This window comes from Coloeus monedula, assembly GCF_965178545.1.
Source record: "Coloeus monedula genome assembly, chromosome: W".
Classification (NCBI taxonomy): Eukaryota; Metazoa; Chordata; class Aves; order Passeriformes; family Corvidae; genus Coloeus; species Coloeus monedula.
The window spans coordinates 7342756-7357899 of record NC_138821.1 but is presented as its reverse complement, the minus strand read 5'-3'; the positions used below and the strand labels follow the sequence as shown (position 1 = coordinate 7357899).

General features: G+C 45.1%; 1 protein-coding gene across 7 annotated transcripts in view; it reads left to right on the top strand.

The window, feature by feature from the left end:
• The window catches only part of LOC309584635 (ubiquitin-associated protein 2-like), a 206048-nt gene that overhangs the window by 91426 nt on the left and 99478 nt on the right, over positions 1–15144 (top strand). For 4 of the 7 annotated variants that reach the window (XM_082300776.1, XM_082300772.1, XM_082300775.1 and 1 more), the window contains 4 exons: positions 8644–8918; positions 10009–10187; positions 11947–12154; positions 13339–13378. In XM_082300776.1, the coding sequence (XP_082156902.1) occupies positions 8644–8918; positions 10009–10187; positions 11947–12154; positions 13339–13378 (702 nt within the window). The remainder of the gene's footprint in view (positions 1–8643; positions 8919–10008; positions 10188–11946; positions 12155–13338; positions 13379–15144) is intronic. The other 3 variants (XM_082300774.1, XM_082300773.1, XM_082300777.1) reach the window with 1 other exon arrangement.

Genomic DNA, 15144 nt, shown 5'->3' with positions numbered 1-15144 from the left:
TACAGTTTGAACACTCCACCCCCCATGCTTTCATGAAATTACAACGGGTACTCTGATATATCATAGTCTATCACCACCATAGCTTTACAACAGAATTTCAGCTTCTAAGCATCTCCTCTTTCTCCTCCCTCAGGTTTTCAGCTCTTCTTTCTTTACTTAATGTCTGCAGGCTTCATCTGTTCTGGAGGAAACTTACAGCACTAAAAGAGTTAATCTCACCTGGGCCTTGCAGCTGGAATTCGCTTATCGCTGTTGGTCACATGATCTTTTCCGAGCAGCGGGCAGCTTCAGCTGAATCTTCAGCTGCACTGGAGGGGGGGCGTATAGAGCCGGGCCGTGCCATCTGCACGTAACAGGGCTGTGGGGGGCCGCAGGTGGAACAGGGCCACACGGCCCCAGGATGGCTGTGTCCTGGCCTGGCCCGGCATGCTGGGCCCCATACGGGCCCAGTCCAGTGCCCTGTCCCAAGGCCGGAAGCAAGAGTGAGCTTTCCAGGGGTTTGTCCATTCTTAAATGTGGACCACAGAGGCAGTCAAAATTTTTAAGTGGCTTAAAAACTTGTCAGTATTCAAACTAGCCAGTTGATAGGTTCTGTCAGGTCATAGAGGAAGCTGTAAGCACCTCTTTGCAAGAAAATAACTTCCGGAGCTATGCTAACCCATGACACCAGTCCCGGCTAATCAGGGAGGTCCCAGAAGACTGGAGTTTAGCAAATGTGATGTCCATCCACAAGAAGGGTTGGAAGTAGGATCTGGGGAACTACAGGCCTGTCAGCCTGACCTCAGTGCCAGGGAAGGTTATGGAACAGATTATCTTGAGTGCCATCATGTGGCACCTACAGAACAACCAGGGGATCAGGCCCAGTCAGCATGAGGTTTTGAAGGCCAGTCCTGCTTCACCAACCTGATCTCCTATGACAGGGCCCCCTGCCTAGTGAATGAGGCAAAGGCTGTGGGTGTTGTCTGCCTGGAGTTTAGTAAAGCCTTTGACACTGTCTCCCACAACATTCTCCTGGAGACACTGGCTGTTCATGGCTTGAATGGGTATACTGTTGGCTGGGTCCATAAATTTGCAGAGAACACTAAGTTGGGTAGGAGTGTTGATCTTCTGGAGGGTAGGAAGGTTCTGCAGAGGGTTTTAGAAAGGCTGGATTAATGGGCTGAGGCCAAATGTATGAGGTTCAACAAGGCCAAGTGCTGGATCCTGCACTTGGGTCTCACCAACCCTCTGCAGTGCTACAGGTTGGGGCAGGGGGGCTGGAAAGTGGCCCAGCAGAAAAGGACCTGGGGGTGCTGGTCAACAGCCAGCTGAACATGAGTGTTCTGGTTTGGCCAAATTTAGAAATATATCCTCTGAGGGAAGGCAGAACCACCCCCCCCCCCCCCACCAGGCTCGGGAAAAATAAATTTTCTTCAAAGGAAAGTGAAGGAGATAAAACTATTTATTTAACAAACACACGGGGAAAGGAAAATAATGCTAAATAATAAAATCTCTCCCTGTAGAGGAAAAACCTGGGAAAGTGTTAGAGTCCTCCCTTTGGTCTCCTCGGAGCTGGGGCTTGGCCCAGGGCCAGGCCCTCTGTGCCCTGTGGAAGGTCCTCCCGATGTGCTCTGGTGTTGAAGCACTCCAGCAGAAAAGGGAGAAAATCCGAAATTCCAGGGAAGGAAAAAAAAAAATTCAACTCTCAGTCTCTCTCCGGAGAAAAAGAAGCTGAACAACTGGCCAAAAGCTGACTGGGAAGCAGCAAGCCGGGTGCTTCCTCGCTTCCCTGCCGCAGCTGGAAAAAAAAAAGTCCCTATCTCTATGTGACCTTGAACAAGCTGCAAACTTCTTTGAGAAAATTTTGCTCAGTTTTCCTTCCCCCTCTCAGGCTCAGTTTAAAGGCATAGAAAGGCATAGAAAGGCACAAGAATTAATTTCTGGGCATAGGGCAGCGATATGGGATACACATCACAAAGTCACCCCAAGACATTCCACCCCTTATCCCATATTGTTGGCTCAATGCCCAAACTAAGATATTCTAATTCTACACATGCACATTAATACATATATATATATATACACAGCTATATAAGAACAATGACAGTGACACTCAGCAAGCAGTGGTATACAGGCATTTCACATTACAGGGGGTTTTCACCCAACAATCAGATCTCCCTGTGGTACACAACGTGTTGTTCCATCTTTCTGCATTACCCACCATGTGCAACCAGGTCCCTGAGCAAAGACAACCCCACGGATGGGTTTGTCTGTACTCGAGGCAGAATTTATCCACACAGTCTTTCCTAACAGACCTCTGACATGCACTACTGGGACCTTATCTCCATCTGTTGTATGCAGGGATTCAGATTGGGCTGGACCAGCTCTATTGGTGGAACCTCGGGTGTTAACTAACCAGGTGGCCTTGGCCAGATGCTGCGCCCAATTTTTAAAAGTTCCCCCACCCAGTGCCTTCAAGGTGGTTTTCAACAATCCATTGCACCGTTCCACTTTGCTTGCAGCTGGTGCATGGTAAGGGATATGGTACACCCACTCAATGCCATGTTCTCTAGCCCAGGTGTTAATAAGGCTATTCTTAAAATGAGTCCCATTGTCAGATTCAATTCTCTCAGGGGTGCCATGCCTCCAAAGGACTTGCTTTTCAAGGCCCAGGATGGTGTTCCGGGCTATAGCATGAGGCACAGGGTAGGTCTCCAGCCATCCTGTGGTGGCTTCTACCATTGTGAGCACATAGCGCTTGCCTTGGCGGGTTTGAGGCAGTGTGATGTAATCAATCTGCCAGGCCTCCCCATACTTGTATTTGGACCACCGCCCACCATACCACAGGGGCTTCACCCGCTTGGCCTGCTTGATCGCAGCGCATGTCTCACAGTCATGGATCACCTGGGAGATACTGTCCATGGTTAGATCCACCCCTCGGTCTCGTGTCCACCTATAGGTGGCATCTCTGCCCTGATGACCTGAGGCATCATGGGCCCATCGAGCTAGGAACAACTCTCCCTTGTGTTTCCAGTCCAAGTCTACCTGTGACACTTCTATCTTTGCAGCCTGATCTACCTGCTTGTTGTTTTGGTGTTCCTCATTAGCCCTACTCTTGGTGACATGGGCATCTACATGGCGGACTTTCACAAGTAGTTTTCTTACTCGGGCAGCGATGTTTTTCCACTCCTCAGCAGCCCAGATTGGTTTTCCCCTACGCTGCCAATTAGCTTTTTCCCACTTTTCTAGCCATCCCCACAGAGCATTGGCTACCATCCATGAATCAGTGTAGAGGTATAGCTTTGGCCACTTCTCTCTTTCAGCAATGTCCAGGGCTAGTTGAACAGCTTTGAGTACAACGAGTTGGCTTGATCCACCTTCTCCTTCAGTAGCTTCTGCAACCCGTCGTGTGGGACTCCATACGGCTGCTTTCCACCTTCGTTTCATCCCTAAGATGCGACAAGAACCGTCGGTGAAAAGAGCGTAGCGTGTGTCTTCTGATGGCAGGTGGTTGTATGTTGGAGCTTCTTCAGCACATATCACTTGTTCTTGTTCCTCTTCATCAGTGAGACCAAAGTTTTCACCTTCAGGCCAATTTGTGATTATTTCCAGAATCCCAGGGCAATTCAGTTTTCTGATATGGGCACACTGTGTGATGAGAGCAATCCATTTGCTCCATGTGGCATTGGTGGCATGGTGGGTAGAGGGAACCTTTGCTTTGAACATCCACCCCAGCACTGGTAGTCGGGGTGCCAGGAAGAGTTGTGCTTCAGTTCCAGTTACCTCTGAGGCAGCTTGGACTCCTTCCTAGGCTGCCAAGATTTCCTTCTCTGTGGGAGTGTAGTTGGCCTCAGACCCTCTGTAGCTTCGACTCCAAAATCCCAGTGGACGACCTCACCAGACACCTTCTGCCAAAGGCTCCAGGATAGACCATGGCTCCCAGCTGCAGAGTAGAGCACATTCTTCACTTCTGGTCCTGTCCTGACTGGGCCAATGGCTAAGGCATGAGCGATTTCCTGCTTGATTTAGGCAAAGGCTTGTTGCTGTTCAGGGCCCCGTGGAAATCGTTCTTCTTGCGGGTAACCAGGTAAAGAGGACTCACAACCTGGCTGTACTCAGGAATATGCATCCTCCAAAAGCCTATGGCACCTAGGAAAGCTTGTGTTTCCTTCTTGTTGGTTGGTGGAGACATTGCTGTGATCTTATTGATGACCTCAGTGGGAATCTGATGTTGTCCATCTTGCCATTTCACTCCCAGGAACTGGATGTCTTGAGCAGGTCCTTTGACCTTGCTCTTCTTGATGGCAAAACTGTCTTCCAGGAGAATCTGGATGATTTTCTCTCCTTTCTCAAACACTTCTGTTGCGGTGTTCCCCCACACAATGATGTCATCAATGTACTGCAGATGTTCTGGAGCCTCACCCTTTTCCAGTGCAGTCTGGATCAGTCCATGGCAGATGGTGGGACTGTGCTTCCACCCCTGGGGCAGTCGGTTCCAGGTGTACTGCACGCCCCTCCAGGTGAAGGCAAACTGAGGCCTACCCTCTGCTGCTAGAGGAATGGAGAAAAATGCATTGGCAATGTCACTAGTGGCATAGTACTTTGCTGGTTTGGACTCCAGCTCATACTGGAGCTCCAACATGTCCGGCACGGCAGCGCTCAATGGTGGAGTCACTTCATTCAAGGCACGATAGTCCACAGTCAATCTCCATTCTCCTTCCGATTTGCTCTCAGGCCAGATGGGGCTGTTGAAGGGTGAGTGGGTCTTGCTGATCATCCCTTGGCTCTCCAGCTCACGGATCATCTTGTGGATGGGAATCACAGCATCTCGAGTTGTCCGGTACTGTCGGCGCTGCACTGTTGAGGTAGCAATTGGTACTCTTTGTTCTTCCACCTTCAGAAGGCTGACTGCAGATGGGTTCTCTGATAGCCCAGGCAAAGTGTTCAATTGCTTAATGCCCTCTGTCTCCACAGCAGCTATTCCAAAAGCCCACTTGAGTCCCTTTGGGTCTCTGAAATACCCGTTCTGGAGGAAGTCTATGCCCAAAATGCCTGGGGCCTCTGGGCCAGTCACAATGAGATGTTTCTTCCACTCATTTCCAGTCAGGCTCACCTCAGCTTCCACCTAGGTCAAATTTTGTGATCCACCTGTTACACCAGAAATAGAAACAGATTCTACCCCCACATGCTGTGATGGGATTATTGTACACTGCGCACCAGTGTCAACCAAGGCATCATATTTTTGTGCTTCTGATGTACCAGGCCAATGAATCCACACAGTCCAAAGAACACGGTTTTCCCTGGCCTCTACCTGGCTAGAGGCAGGGCCCCTCTATGCCTGGTTATCCTTCTTTCCCTGGGCCTGCATCTTAGAGGTTCCTTAATGGGGATCGGACATGTCATCATCTTTTCCATCATTTCCGGCAGTTTGGCTACAGGCAACTGGAGCTACTTCCTTTTTGGTAGAACTTCCTTTCTGAAACTTGCGCTCCTTCAATTCACGCACTTGTGCTGCCAGAGCAGAGGTGGGTTGTCCACCCCACCTCTTCGTGTCTTCCCCACTGTCACACAGGAATTTCCACAACTCACTTCGTGGGATGTACCTTCTCTCTGGGGAACATCCACGTTTGGTATCAGCATCTCTGATCTGTACTGCCAAGATTTGGAGAAGGCACTCTTTAATCTCCTGGTGATTCCTCTTTATTTCATCTTCCATTTTCTGCACACTGTTTCCACAGCTGCAATTTTTGCATGTGTTGGGCCATGTATGGAGTCTGCATATGCTCAGAGCTTCACTGCCATATCCTGCACAGTCTCATTCGCACCGTAGTTCGGTTTTATTATTGCTAATGCAGAAGCGTATTCTTGTGGCCCAAGTTGTATGAGTTTTCGCCACATGAATGGATTAACTCTGGCCCGGTCTGGGCTCCTCAATCCTGGGTCATTTGTGAAGACAACCTCTCCCACCCCTAGTTCTCTCAGGCACTGGATCCCTTGTTCTATGGTCTTCCATGGGGTTTGCTGCATGTAGAGATCATCTACGCACATATATCTTTCAACCACGCCTGTCAAAACCCATCTCCAGGCACTGGCAGAGTCAGCCCTGTTTATCATCGCTGGGTTGATCACTGGATCACGTGACAGGGATCCCAAATGCCTCACTTCAGCACTGACCAGCATCCCATCATCACCTGCAGCATCCCAAATACGGACCATCCAACTTATTATGGGTTCATCAGACCATCGGGTGTAGTCCTTTCTTAGGCTGTGAAGGTCCTTTATGGACATGGACTCAGTAATGGTTTCTGTGCCTGAGTCAGTTGATGGCTTTGAGGTTCCTTCCCCTGCATCATCATCATCTTTCACTGGGCGATCAGTTTTGGTTGTGTGTTTTTCCTTGTGACAGGAGCCACTGTCAGTGGCGCAGACTCTCCATCTGGTTTGGGCTTGCTGCCTGGTTTATCTGCAGCCTGAGGGACTGGGGTGTCTGCAGGCTTTGCTGATTTATCTTCCTGCCCCTCTACCTTTACCTGCTGCAGTGTGCGATAGGCATATGCCAAAGCCCAACATATTGCAAGGAGCTTGTTCTCATTAGAATTGTCATTGTATCTCTCTTTGAGATATTTCGCCACCTCAGATGGTTTCTGAATTTGTTCAGGGGGAAAATTGCGAGCTATTGGGTCAGAGAATTTCTTCAAGATTTGGCCCATATCCTCCCATTCCCCACACCACTCAGGATGTTCCACCTCTGGGTCAGGTGTCTCGGCAGTTGTCCGGGAAATCTGACTTCTTATTCTAGACAAGCTGCGAGCCACATAGAGGAAGCTTACGAGATAAAATATCAGGAAGGTGGTCTCTTTAACATCCAGGGGAAACTGAACACTCTCAAAAGATAACCTATCAAATTTAAAGGGAAGGGAAACCCGGTCTCCTCCTCCTCTAACAATCTGGGTGCAGTTACTAATAAATTCCCAAAACAGGCTACCAAAGCTAGGACTGGGGTTAGGACGGAGAAACCACTTATCATACACACTTCGAACAGCTGCTTGTACCTCTGTCAACTTTTTATAAATCACTATCTATGTGACCTTGAACAAGCTGCAAACTTCTTTGAGAAAGTTTTGCTCAGTTTTCCTTCCCCCTCTCAGGCTCAGTTTAAAGGCATAGAAAGGCACAAGAATTAATTTCTGGGCATAGGGCAGCGATATGGTATTACAGCTGGTGGTGGGGTCCGAGGCTGTGACCCAGGAAGAGATGACTGGTCCAGGGAGATGGTCCCGAAAGGAATCGCCTTCCCGAGGTCCGGTGTCTTCCTCTCAGCTGCTGGCAGAGGAGCCCTTGCAGAAGCTGTTAGCTCTTTAGTGATATCAGCTTATGATTCCAGCTCAGCTCTGCAGGGCAGCCTCTAGGCCAAACCAGACCAGAGAGAGAGACGAGAAGGCCTGTGTGGCTGGTTCTGCATGAAGGTAGCTTTATTATGGGTCCCCTCCAGCGAAGGGAAGCCAGGGACGAGCTCTCCCCCGAGGGGCTCGAGGGAGCTTGCCTTTATAGGGATACAGGGGATCAGCAAGGGGACCAATGGATTACAGAGGGTCTGGGACAGACCAATGGGTTACAGAATGATCTGCATAGGGTCTCCCAAAGGATTGTGGGTCTACTTTTCCTCACCATGACTCAAAAGTAGTCGCCTTTCCAGGGAGTCCTGCTGGGCGATTGCGAAATCTTTTATCTCAGCAGACATCCCTCCAGGGCAGTGGCTGGGCATATCCCACAATATGGGATACACATCACAAAGTCACCCCAAGACATTGAGCCAGTGTGTGCCCAGGTGGCCAAAAAGGCCAATGGCATCCTGGCCTGTATCAGTAATAGTGTGGCCAGCAGAAACAGGACAGTGATCATTCCCCCGTACTGGGCACTGCTGAGGCCACACCTTGAATCCTGTGTTGAATTTTTGGCTCCTCACTACAAGAAAGGTTTTGAGGTGCTGGAGTGTGTCCAGAGAAGGGCAGTGAAACTGATGAAGGGTCTGGAGTGCATGTCCTATGAGGAGCAGCTGAAGGAGCTGGAGGTGTTTAACCTGGAGAAAAGGAGGCTCAGGGAGGACCTTATTGCTCTCCACAGCTAACTGAAAGGAGGTTGTAGCAACATGTGGATCATTTTCTTCTCCCAGGTAACATGTGACAAGAGGAATGCTTTAAGTTGTGCCAGGTAAAGTTTAGATTGGATATTAGGGAAAATTACTTCATGGACAGTGTTGTCAAGCTGCCCAGGGAAGTGGTGGAGTCACCATCCCTGGAGGTATTTTAAAAGCTGTGTAGATGTGGTGCTTAGGGACATGGTTTAGTGTTGGATTTGGCAGTGCTGGGTTAGTGGTAGGACTCAATCTTAGTGGTCTTTTCCAACCTAAACATTTCAATGATTCTAAATAATGCTTGCCCACAGCTGTTTATTTAAAGTAGAGAATATCAAGTGTTAGCTTTATTATTACAGTGGTAATATTCAGTATGAAACTTGTGTGATGTCTGAAAGAGACTTGCACGCTCTATAAAATCATAGCTGTCCGGTGTGTCAGGTCACCCAGATTTTTCATAAAGGGTAGAAACATGAAGAACAGAGTTCAATGCTTTAATTTTGATATTTCTTTTTCCCAACACTGACCAGACTTGAAATCCCAGCCTCAACCATCCCCAGTTCTAAGCCATCTGACCCAGCGACAGCAACAACAAATGCACACAGTCCCTGTTCCTCCTCCTGGGCTGGAGTCCTTCTCCTCCCAGGTAAAACTCCATGAGCCATCACCAGTAGACACCTCTACTGCTGTTAGCAAAATGTTACAGCTCCCCACTATATCCATGGATAACCAGGAAGTGACTGCCCACCAAACCCAGCAGAAGCAGATAAAACCACCAAAACGGAGGATAACTCCAGCATCCAAGGTGGGTAATTGAATTTGTCCTTAGTAAACATATAAGCATACAAAAGCTTGTATCAGCAATAGTATGGCCAGTAGGACCAGGGAAGTGATTGTCCCTCTGTACTTGGTACTGGTGAGGCCACGCCTTGAATCCTGTGTCCAGTTCTGGGTCCCTCACAGCAAGAAGGATATTGAGGTTCTGGAGCGAGTCCAGAGAAGGGTAATGAACCTGGTGAAGGGGCTGGAGCACAAGTCCTATGAGGAGCAGCTGGGGGGGCTGGGAGGGCTTAGCCTGGAGAAAAGGAGGCTCGGGGGGACCTTCTCCCTCTCTCCAACTGACAGGAGGATGGAGCCAGGCAGGGGTTGGTCTCTTCTCCCAGGTAACAATTGACAAGACCAGAGGAAATGGCCTCAAGTTGCACCCAAGGAGGTTTAGATAGGATCTTAGGAAAAATTTCTTTATGTAAAGGGTTGTCAAGCATTGGAACAGGCTGCCCAGGAAGATGGTGGAGTCACCATCCTTGGAGGTATTTAAAAGACATGTAGATGTGGTGCTTAGAGACATGGTTTAGTTGTGGACCTAGATTATTGGTAGGACTTGATCTTAAGGGTCTTTTCCAACCTTAATGATTCTATATATAAGTTTCTAGGGAGAAGGAGAGCAAAGACCATGGTCTGTTTCTTGTTTGTAAAGCAGGAAATTCAAAGCTGAATAGTTTTTAGGTTCAAAATACAGTGATGTCTTTTCCAAGCACATATCTAATTGTTCTGTGTGGAAAATGACTGTTGCTACATGATTTTCAGATTGACTTAGTAGCCACAAGATGAATATTGGCTGAGGGGGATGATCATGGATGACGCTTTGATATTGTAGAATAGTATGGCTTACTCTTTCAGCTCCAGATCAGGGCACAGAATCAATGAATTAATTTCAGGTTACAAGAATGTAGTTAATTTATGTAAAGTGGGGGGTTGTCACATCTAGTTAGCAGCAAAGGCTGAGGCAGTAACTGAAGAAGCCTGTAGTTAAGGGACAAGAGTGTCAGTTACTTATATCTTTAATACAGATAGTGCATGCAAAGGAATTATGTTGGATTTTTTCCTCCTTTAAGATTCCTGCCTCTGCAGTGGAGATGCCTGGATCAGCAGATGTGACAGAATTAAATGTTCAGTTTGGAGCTTTGGAGTTTGGATCAGAGCCTACGCTCACAGAATTTGGATCAACTTCAAGCAGTGAGAATACCACCCAGGCAACCAACAGTAGCTTGTATTCAAAATCTGTCAAGTATGTGTGAGTTCCCCTCCTGCATTCTTGCATGTCTTCTTTAAGGGGTCAAGTTTGTGCCAAAAACATCAAGGCACAATTGCCATGTAATGGGAGGGGGAAATATGATGACATGTAAGGTGAACGTGTGCCCAGGTTGTCAAGAATCTCAATGGCATCCTGGCCTGTATCAGCAATAGTGTGGCCAGCAGGACCAGGGAAATGATTCTTCCCCTGTAATTGGTACTGGTGAGGTCACACCTCGAGTCCTGTGTCCAGTTCTGGGCCCCTCAATTCAGGAAGAACATTGAGGTGCTGGAGTGAGTACAGAGAAGGGCAACAGAGCTGGTGAAGGGTCTGGAGTGCATGTCCTATGAGAAGCAGCTGAGGGAGCTGGGGGTGTTTAGCCTGGAGAAGAGGGGGCCCAGGGGGGACCTTCTCACTCTCTACAACTCCCTGACAGGAGGATGGAGCCAGGTGGGGGTTGGACTCTGCTCCCAGCAAACAAGGGACAGGACAAGAAGACACAGTCTTAAGCTGTGACAGGGGAGGTTCAGGTTGGACATTAGGAGGAATTTCTTCCCAGAAAGGGAATTCCAAGACATGGGAATGGGCTGCCCAGGATGGTGGTGGAATCACTGTCCCTGCAGATGTTTAAGGAAAGACTGGATGTGGCACTTAGTACCAAGGTCTGGTTGACAAGGTGGTATTTGGTTATAGGTTGGACTCAATGATCTCAGAGGTCTTTTTCAACCTAATTGATTCTGGGATTCTGTGAAGTGTTTTCTGTGGATGACATCTTAAAGAAGAAATTTATTTTCTAATGAGAATCAAAATCTCCCTGGATGGGTCAGTGTGAAGCTGGAGATAACATGAATGTATATAACCTTATAATTAAGCTACCCTTTATAAAATTGCTATTTTGTGTTTAATTTTCCTGATTTTCAAATTTGTTTGAGGATTTGTTCCTCACAACACAATTTTTTTTCTGCTTTTTGGTCCAGGAGAGATGACCTTTGTACCATATATGTGTACTAGTAGATTGGCACCAGATTACAAATCTGATGCTTCTATGGGGTGAGAAAAGAAGCCAGTCTTTCAGTATGCAGAACCTCTTACTGAAATGCGAAAATGGCCAATGATAAATGATGATAAATGCCAACATACTAGTAACCCATTTTTTCTTCCTTATTCATTAAAAAATTGGCTTCAGTACGAAGTTTCCCAAAGTTAAATCAGAAATATTATTAAAAATGAACTTTCACATTAATTTCTAGTTCTGTAAACTGAAAAAAAAAAAAAAAGCTGTTTAGAAAGTAAAACAATCCTGCATGTTTTAAAGTATTTTTCCTCTTTTCATAGTTTTGTTAGACTGCTACTTTAATGACAGAATTCTATTGTCAAAAGAGACTGGGTGTTTCTTATCATATACCAGACTTTATGGATCTACTTGTTTAAAAAAGAGAGTTTATGTTCATTAATATATCCTTTGAGAAGGTGAAAATAACATGACCAAAAAGTGCTTGTGTGTAAACTCTTGTTTTGGTCGGGCCGGCAGGACGAAGATAAATGGTGCTTAGTGCAGCTGATGGTTTTGAAGCAGTGATTACTGGGGACCAAAGTAAAATTAGATCTTTTTTCTCATTATTAGATTTTCTAGTATAAATAATGTAGCTTTGACTGCATGTTTCAGGTAGTTCTAGATAACTATATAGGAGCTGATATTTTCACAAAGGTATTTGAGATGTAGTTTACCATGTTGATAAATAATTTTTACTTTTTCCAGTGATCCTTTGAATACCTCTCTGCCAATATCCAATACAGTACAGGAGTCCACCTACACAACCTCTGCCATCAGCTCTTCCAGTCTGACCTGCTCATCCCAGAGCACTAGCCCAGTAACAACTTCCTCCTATGAGCAGACTTCTGTGCATAATAGGATAGTATACCAAAGCTCCATGGCTCCGTCTGAACCAACCCCTGTTGCAGTTACAGTGAGTGAAATTCAGAAATAAGACTTTGAAAAAGGGGAAATATTCTTATCGGTGTTAGACTTGTATTACCCAGATATGTTAATATTTTAACCAAACCAAGTGGTATTTTTGATTCCCAAGTCCACTCTGTTGTTTTTTCTTTTCCTATTTTGTAGCCATTTCTTGTATTTGGGATATAAGAGCCTCTGCTTTTATGGGTTTTGACATCTTAAATTGCTGTTTGATGTTTATTCTTAGTAACACTTAACATTCTAGTTGAGTTTCCTTCCCTGAAGCTTAGTTTTTAAAAAAGGAACTATCTCTGTATGTAAATATCAGTCATGGCATTTTGCCATAACTTGACCATTTCTATCCAAAGGTATATTATTTATTAAATTAATATGGCACCTAGAAAATGGACCCCAAACTGTTTGTGGCCCTTCCAGCATTACTCTTTTGTTGGATTTAAATAGCAGGTGGAATTAATTTAATCTTTTATTTTAAAAAGCATAAGGAGAGATCTAATCTAGGACAGAGAGTCTCAGAAGATATTCAAAAGCACCTACTCTATTTGTATATGGAATGTAGGGGTTTTTTTAAGAGAATTTATTTTATCAAATATTTGAGGAACTTGTGAGAGTTTGTAAATTTATTTACTTCTGGCCTTTGTTATGTAATGGCTCAGTCACACTTGTCTTCTGCACTAGCTCGTATGTACTGGTGAGGATCAAGCATAGACTATCCACTTCTGTACTCCAGCGTTATCCAAAAAACAACTGGTGCCTCTCAAGTCTTATCTTTCAATGGAAAAAAATTGGCGTCTCTGTGTAACTTGGATAGTTAAAATTGTGAGTTGCATTAGATCAAAAGCACAACCATTTCCTATATGTTAATGCAATTCTTTCTTTCATATCAGTGTGAACCTGAAGTTTATGTTATATACACTAGATGGGATGGTCTCCTGGTGATGGATGTATTATGGGCAGTGTATAGGATTCTGTATATTCAGGACACCTCACACTTGAGACAACTTTATTATGTGGTTTAGTTAAAGGCGATAAAAAAAGTTAATTTTCTGTCTTTTTGGTCTTTCAATTTAGTATGAATACAGAATTTTGCATGAAGCATGTTCTGTGTGTGGTTTGGTCTGAAAATTTAATGTTCCTATATGATAATTTATTAATCCATTTCTCTTTTGTTTACAGAACGGGCACAGCAGTGTTAGAACACAAGCAACTCTTGACAGTAAGTTTACAAAGCTTGGTTGTGCACAGGTCTTTCTGATCTTTCCTACTTGCTGTGTGCACAACTGTAGCAGCGATGTCTGTTTTAAGGTTTTTATATTGTTCTCACTGACTATTTTATTACTGACTCTTTTGAGTTTATTTTGTATTTCCATAGGATATACTACTTGCTGCTTGACTAAAACTGAAGTGTGAAAGCAGCTCTATTTAATCTACGAACCTAAGCAGTCTTAGAATTAAAAAAGCTGATTTGCTGCTGGTTTTTTCTTTTGAATTTATCTGCCAAAATTAGTATAAAATAAAAAATTCTAAAATTAAAAATTAGTATAAAATTTATTAGTAATCCTTCCAGTTCTTAGTTGGGAAGCTGTGAATAGCATTTAGCTGTAATGACACAAAGTCACATTCTCTGAATGCACCTCTCATTGAGTGTAGTGCTACTTGTGCCCTATTAGAAGCCCGTGGGGAATAAGGGTGACTAACATGCTCCCTCTGCCAGGTACCTTGCTCCCTTGCAGTGGAATAAGAATAACATAATACTGGCTCTGATACAGGCGATACTGTTATCTTCATCTTGGCCAGGTTCTAATGTGGTATTTTACTTGTAGCACCCCTACATCTCTGTTCCTGGAGTTAAAACAATTATATTAAATTCTAGTATTCAATCGTCTGACCTTTATGTACTGCTCTGTGGAAATTTTCAAGGGCAGCAGTGTGAATTAACATCTTTTGGAATTCCAACACTTTGTCTTCCTCTTAAGCATCTCTTCAGGTAGGTCACTAATAGGGCAGACTTTGTTTTTTTTATACTTCTGAGTAGAAAGAAGTTGGGCATTCAAACCTATAAACAATGTTTTGTTAGTGCTAAGTTCAATGTAAATGAGCAGGAGGAGTATATATGCCCAAAGAGTTACCACTTGAAAGATTGTTATATATAAAAACAACTTTTCAAGTGGAAAAGTTTCTTACTCTTATGTATAGAATTAATGAACAATTTATGAAATTCACTACAGGACTTGGTTTTTTGCTATGGAAAACAGATCTGATAATTCCTGGTATTTTTGTAATTATTCTGTAACAGCTTTATTAGTGTCTTTTTATGAGCCAGTTCCCCTTTGAGAACACTTTTGGTCTTTTCTGTATCTCAAGCACATAAACTGGAATCAGTCTTCTTCCATGTATCTATTTCATGAATCCAAACTATTATGTAATTCTCTCTTTTTAACATTTGAAAGTACTGACATTTTCCCTTCTGCATGTGCTGATAATATTCTTAGTTCATAGAATGGTTTGGGTTGGAAGGGATTTCAGTTCTAGTTCCAACCCCCTGCCATGGGCAGGGACACTTTCCACTAGACCAGGTTGCTCCAAGCCCCATCCAACCTGGCCTTGAACACTTCCAGAGATAGGGCAGCCATAGCTGAATTTCTTCCTAATATCTAATCTAAACTTACCCTCCTTCCATTTAAAGCCATTTCTTTTTGTCCTGTCACTACATGCCTTTGTGAAAAGTCCCTCTCCAGCTCTCTTGGAGCCCCTTTAGGTACTGGAAGGCTGCTACAAGGTCTCCCTGGAGCCTTCTCTTCTTCAGGGTGAAAAATCCCAACTCTCTCAGCCTGTCTTCACAGGAGAGGTGCTCCAGCCCTCTGATCATCATCTTGTCCCTACTCTGGACTCACTCCATCAGGTCCACCTCCTTACGATGTTGGGGCCTCCAGAGCTGGACACAGTACTCCAGGTGGGGGTCTCACAAGAGCAGAGTAGAGA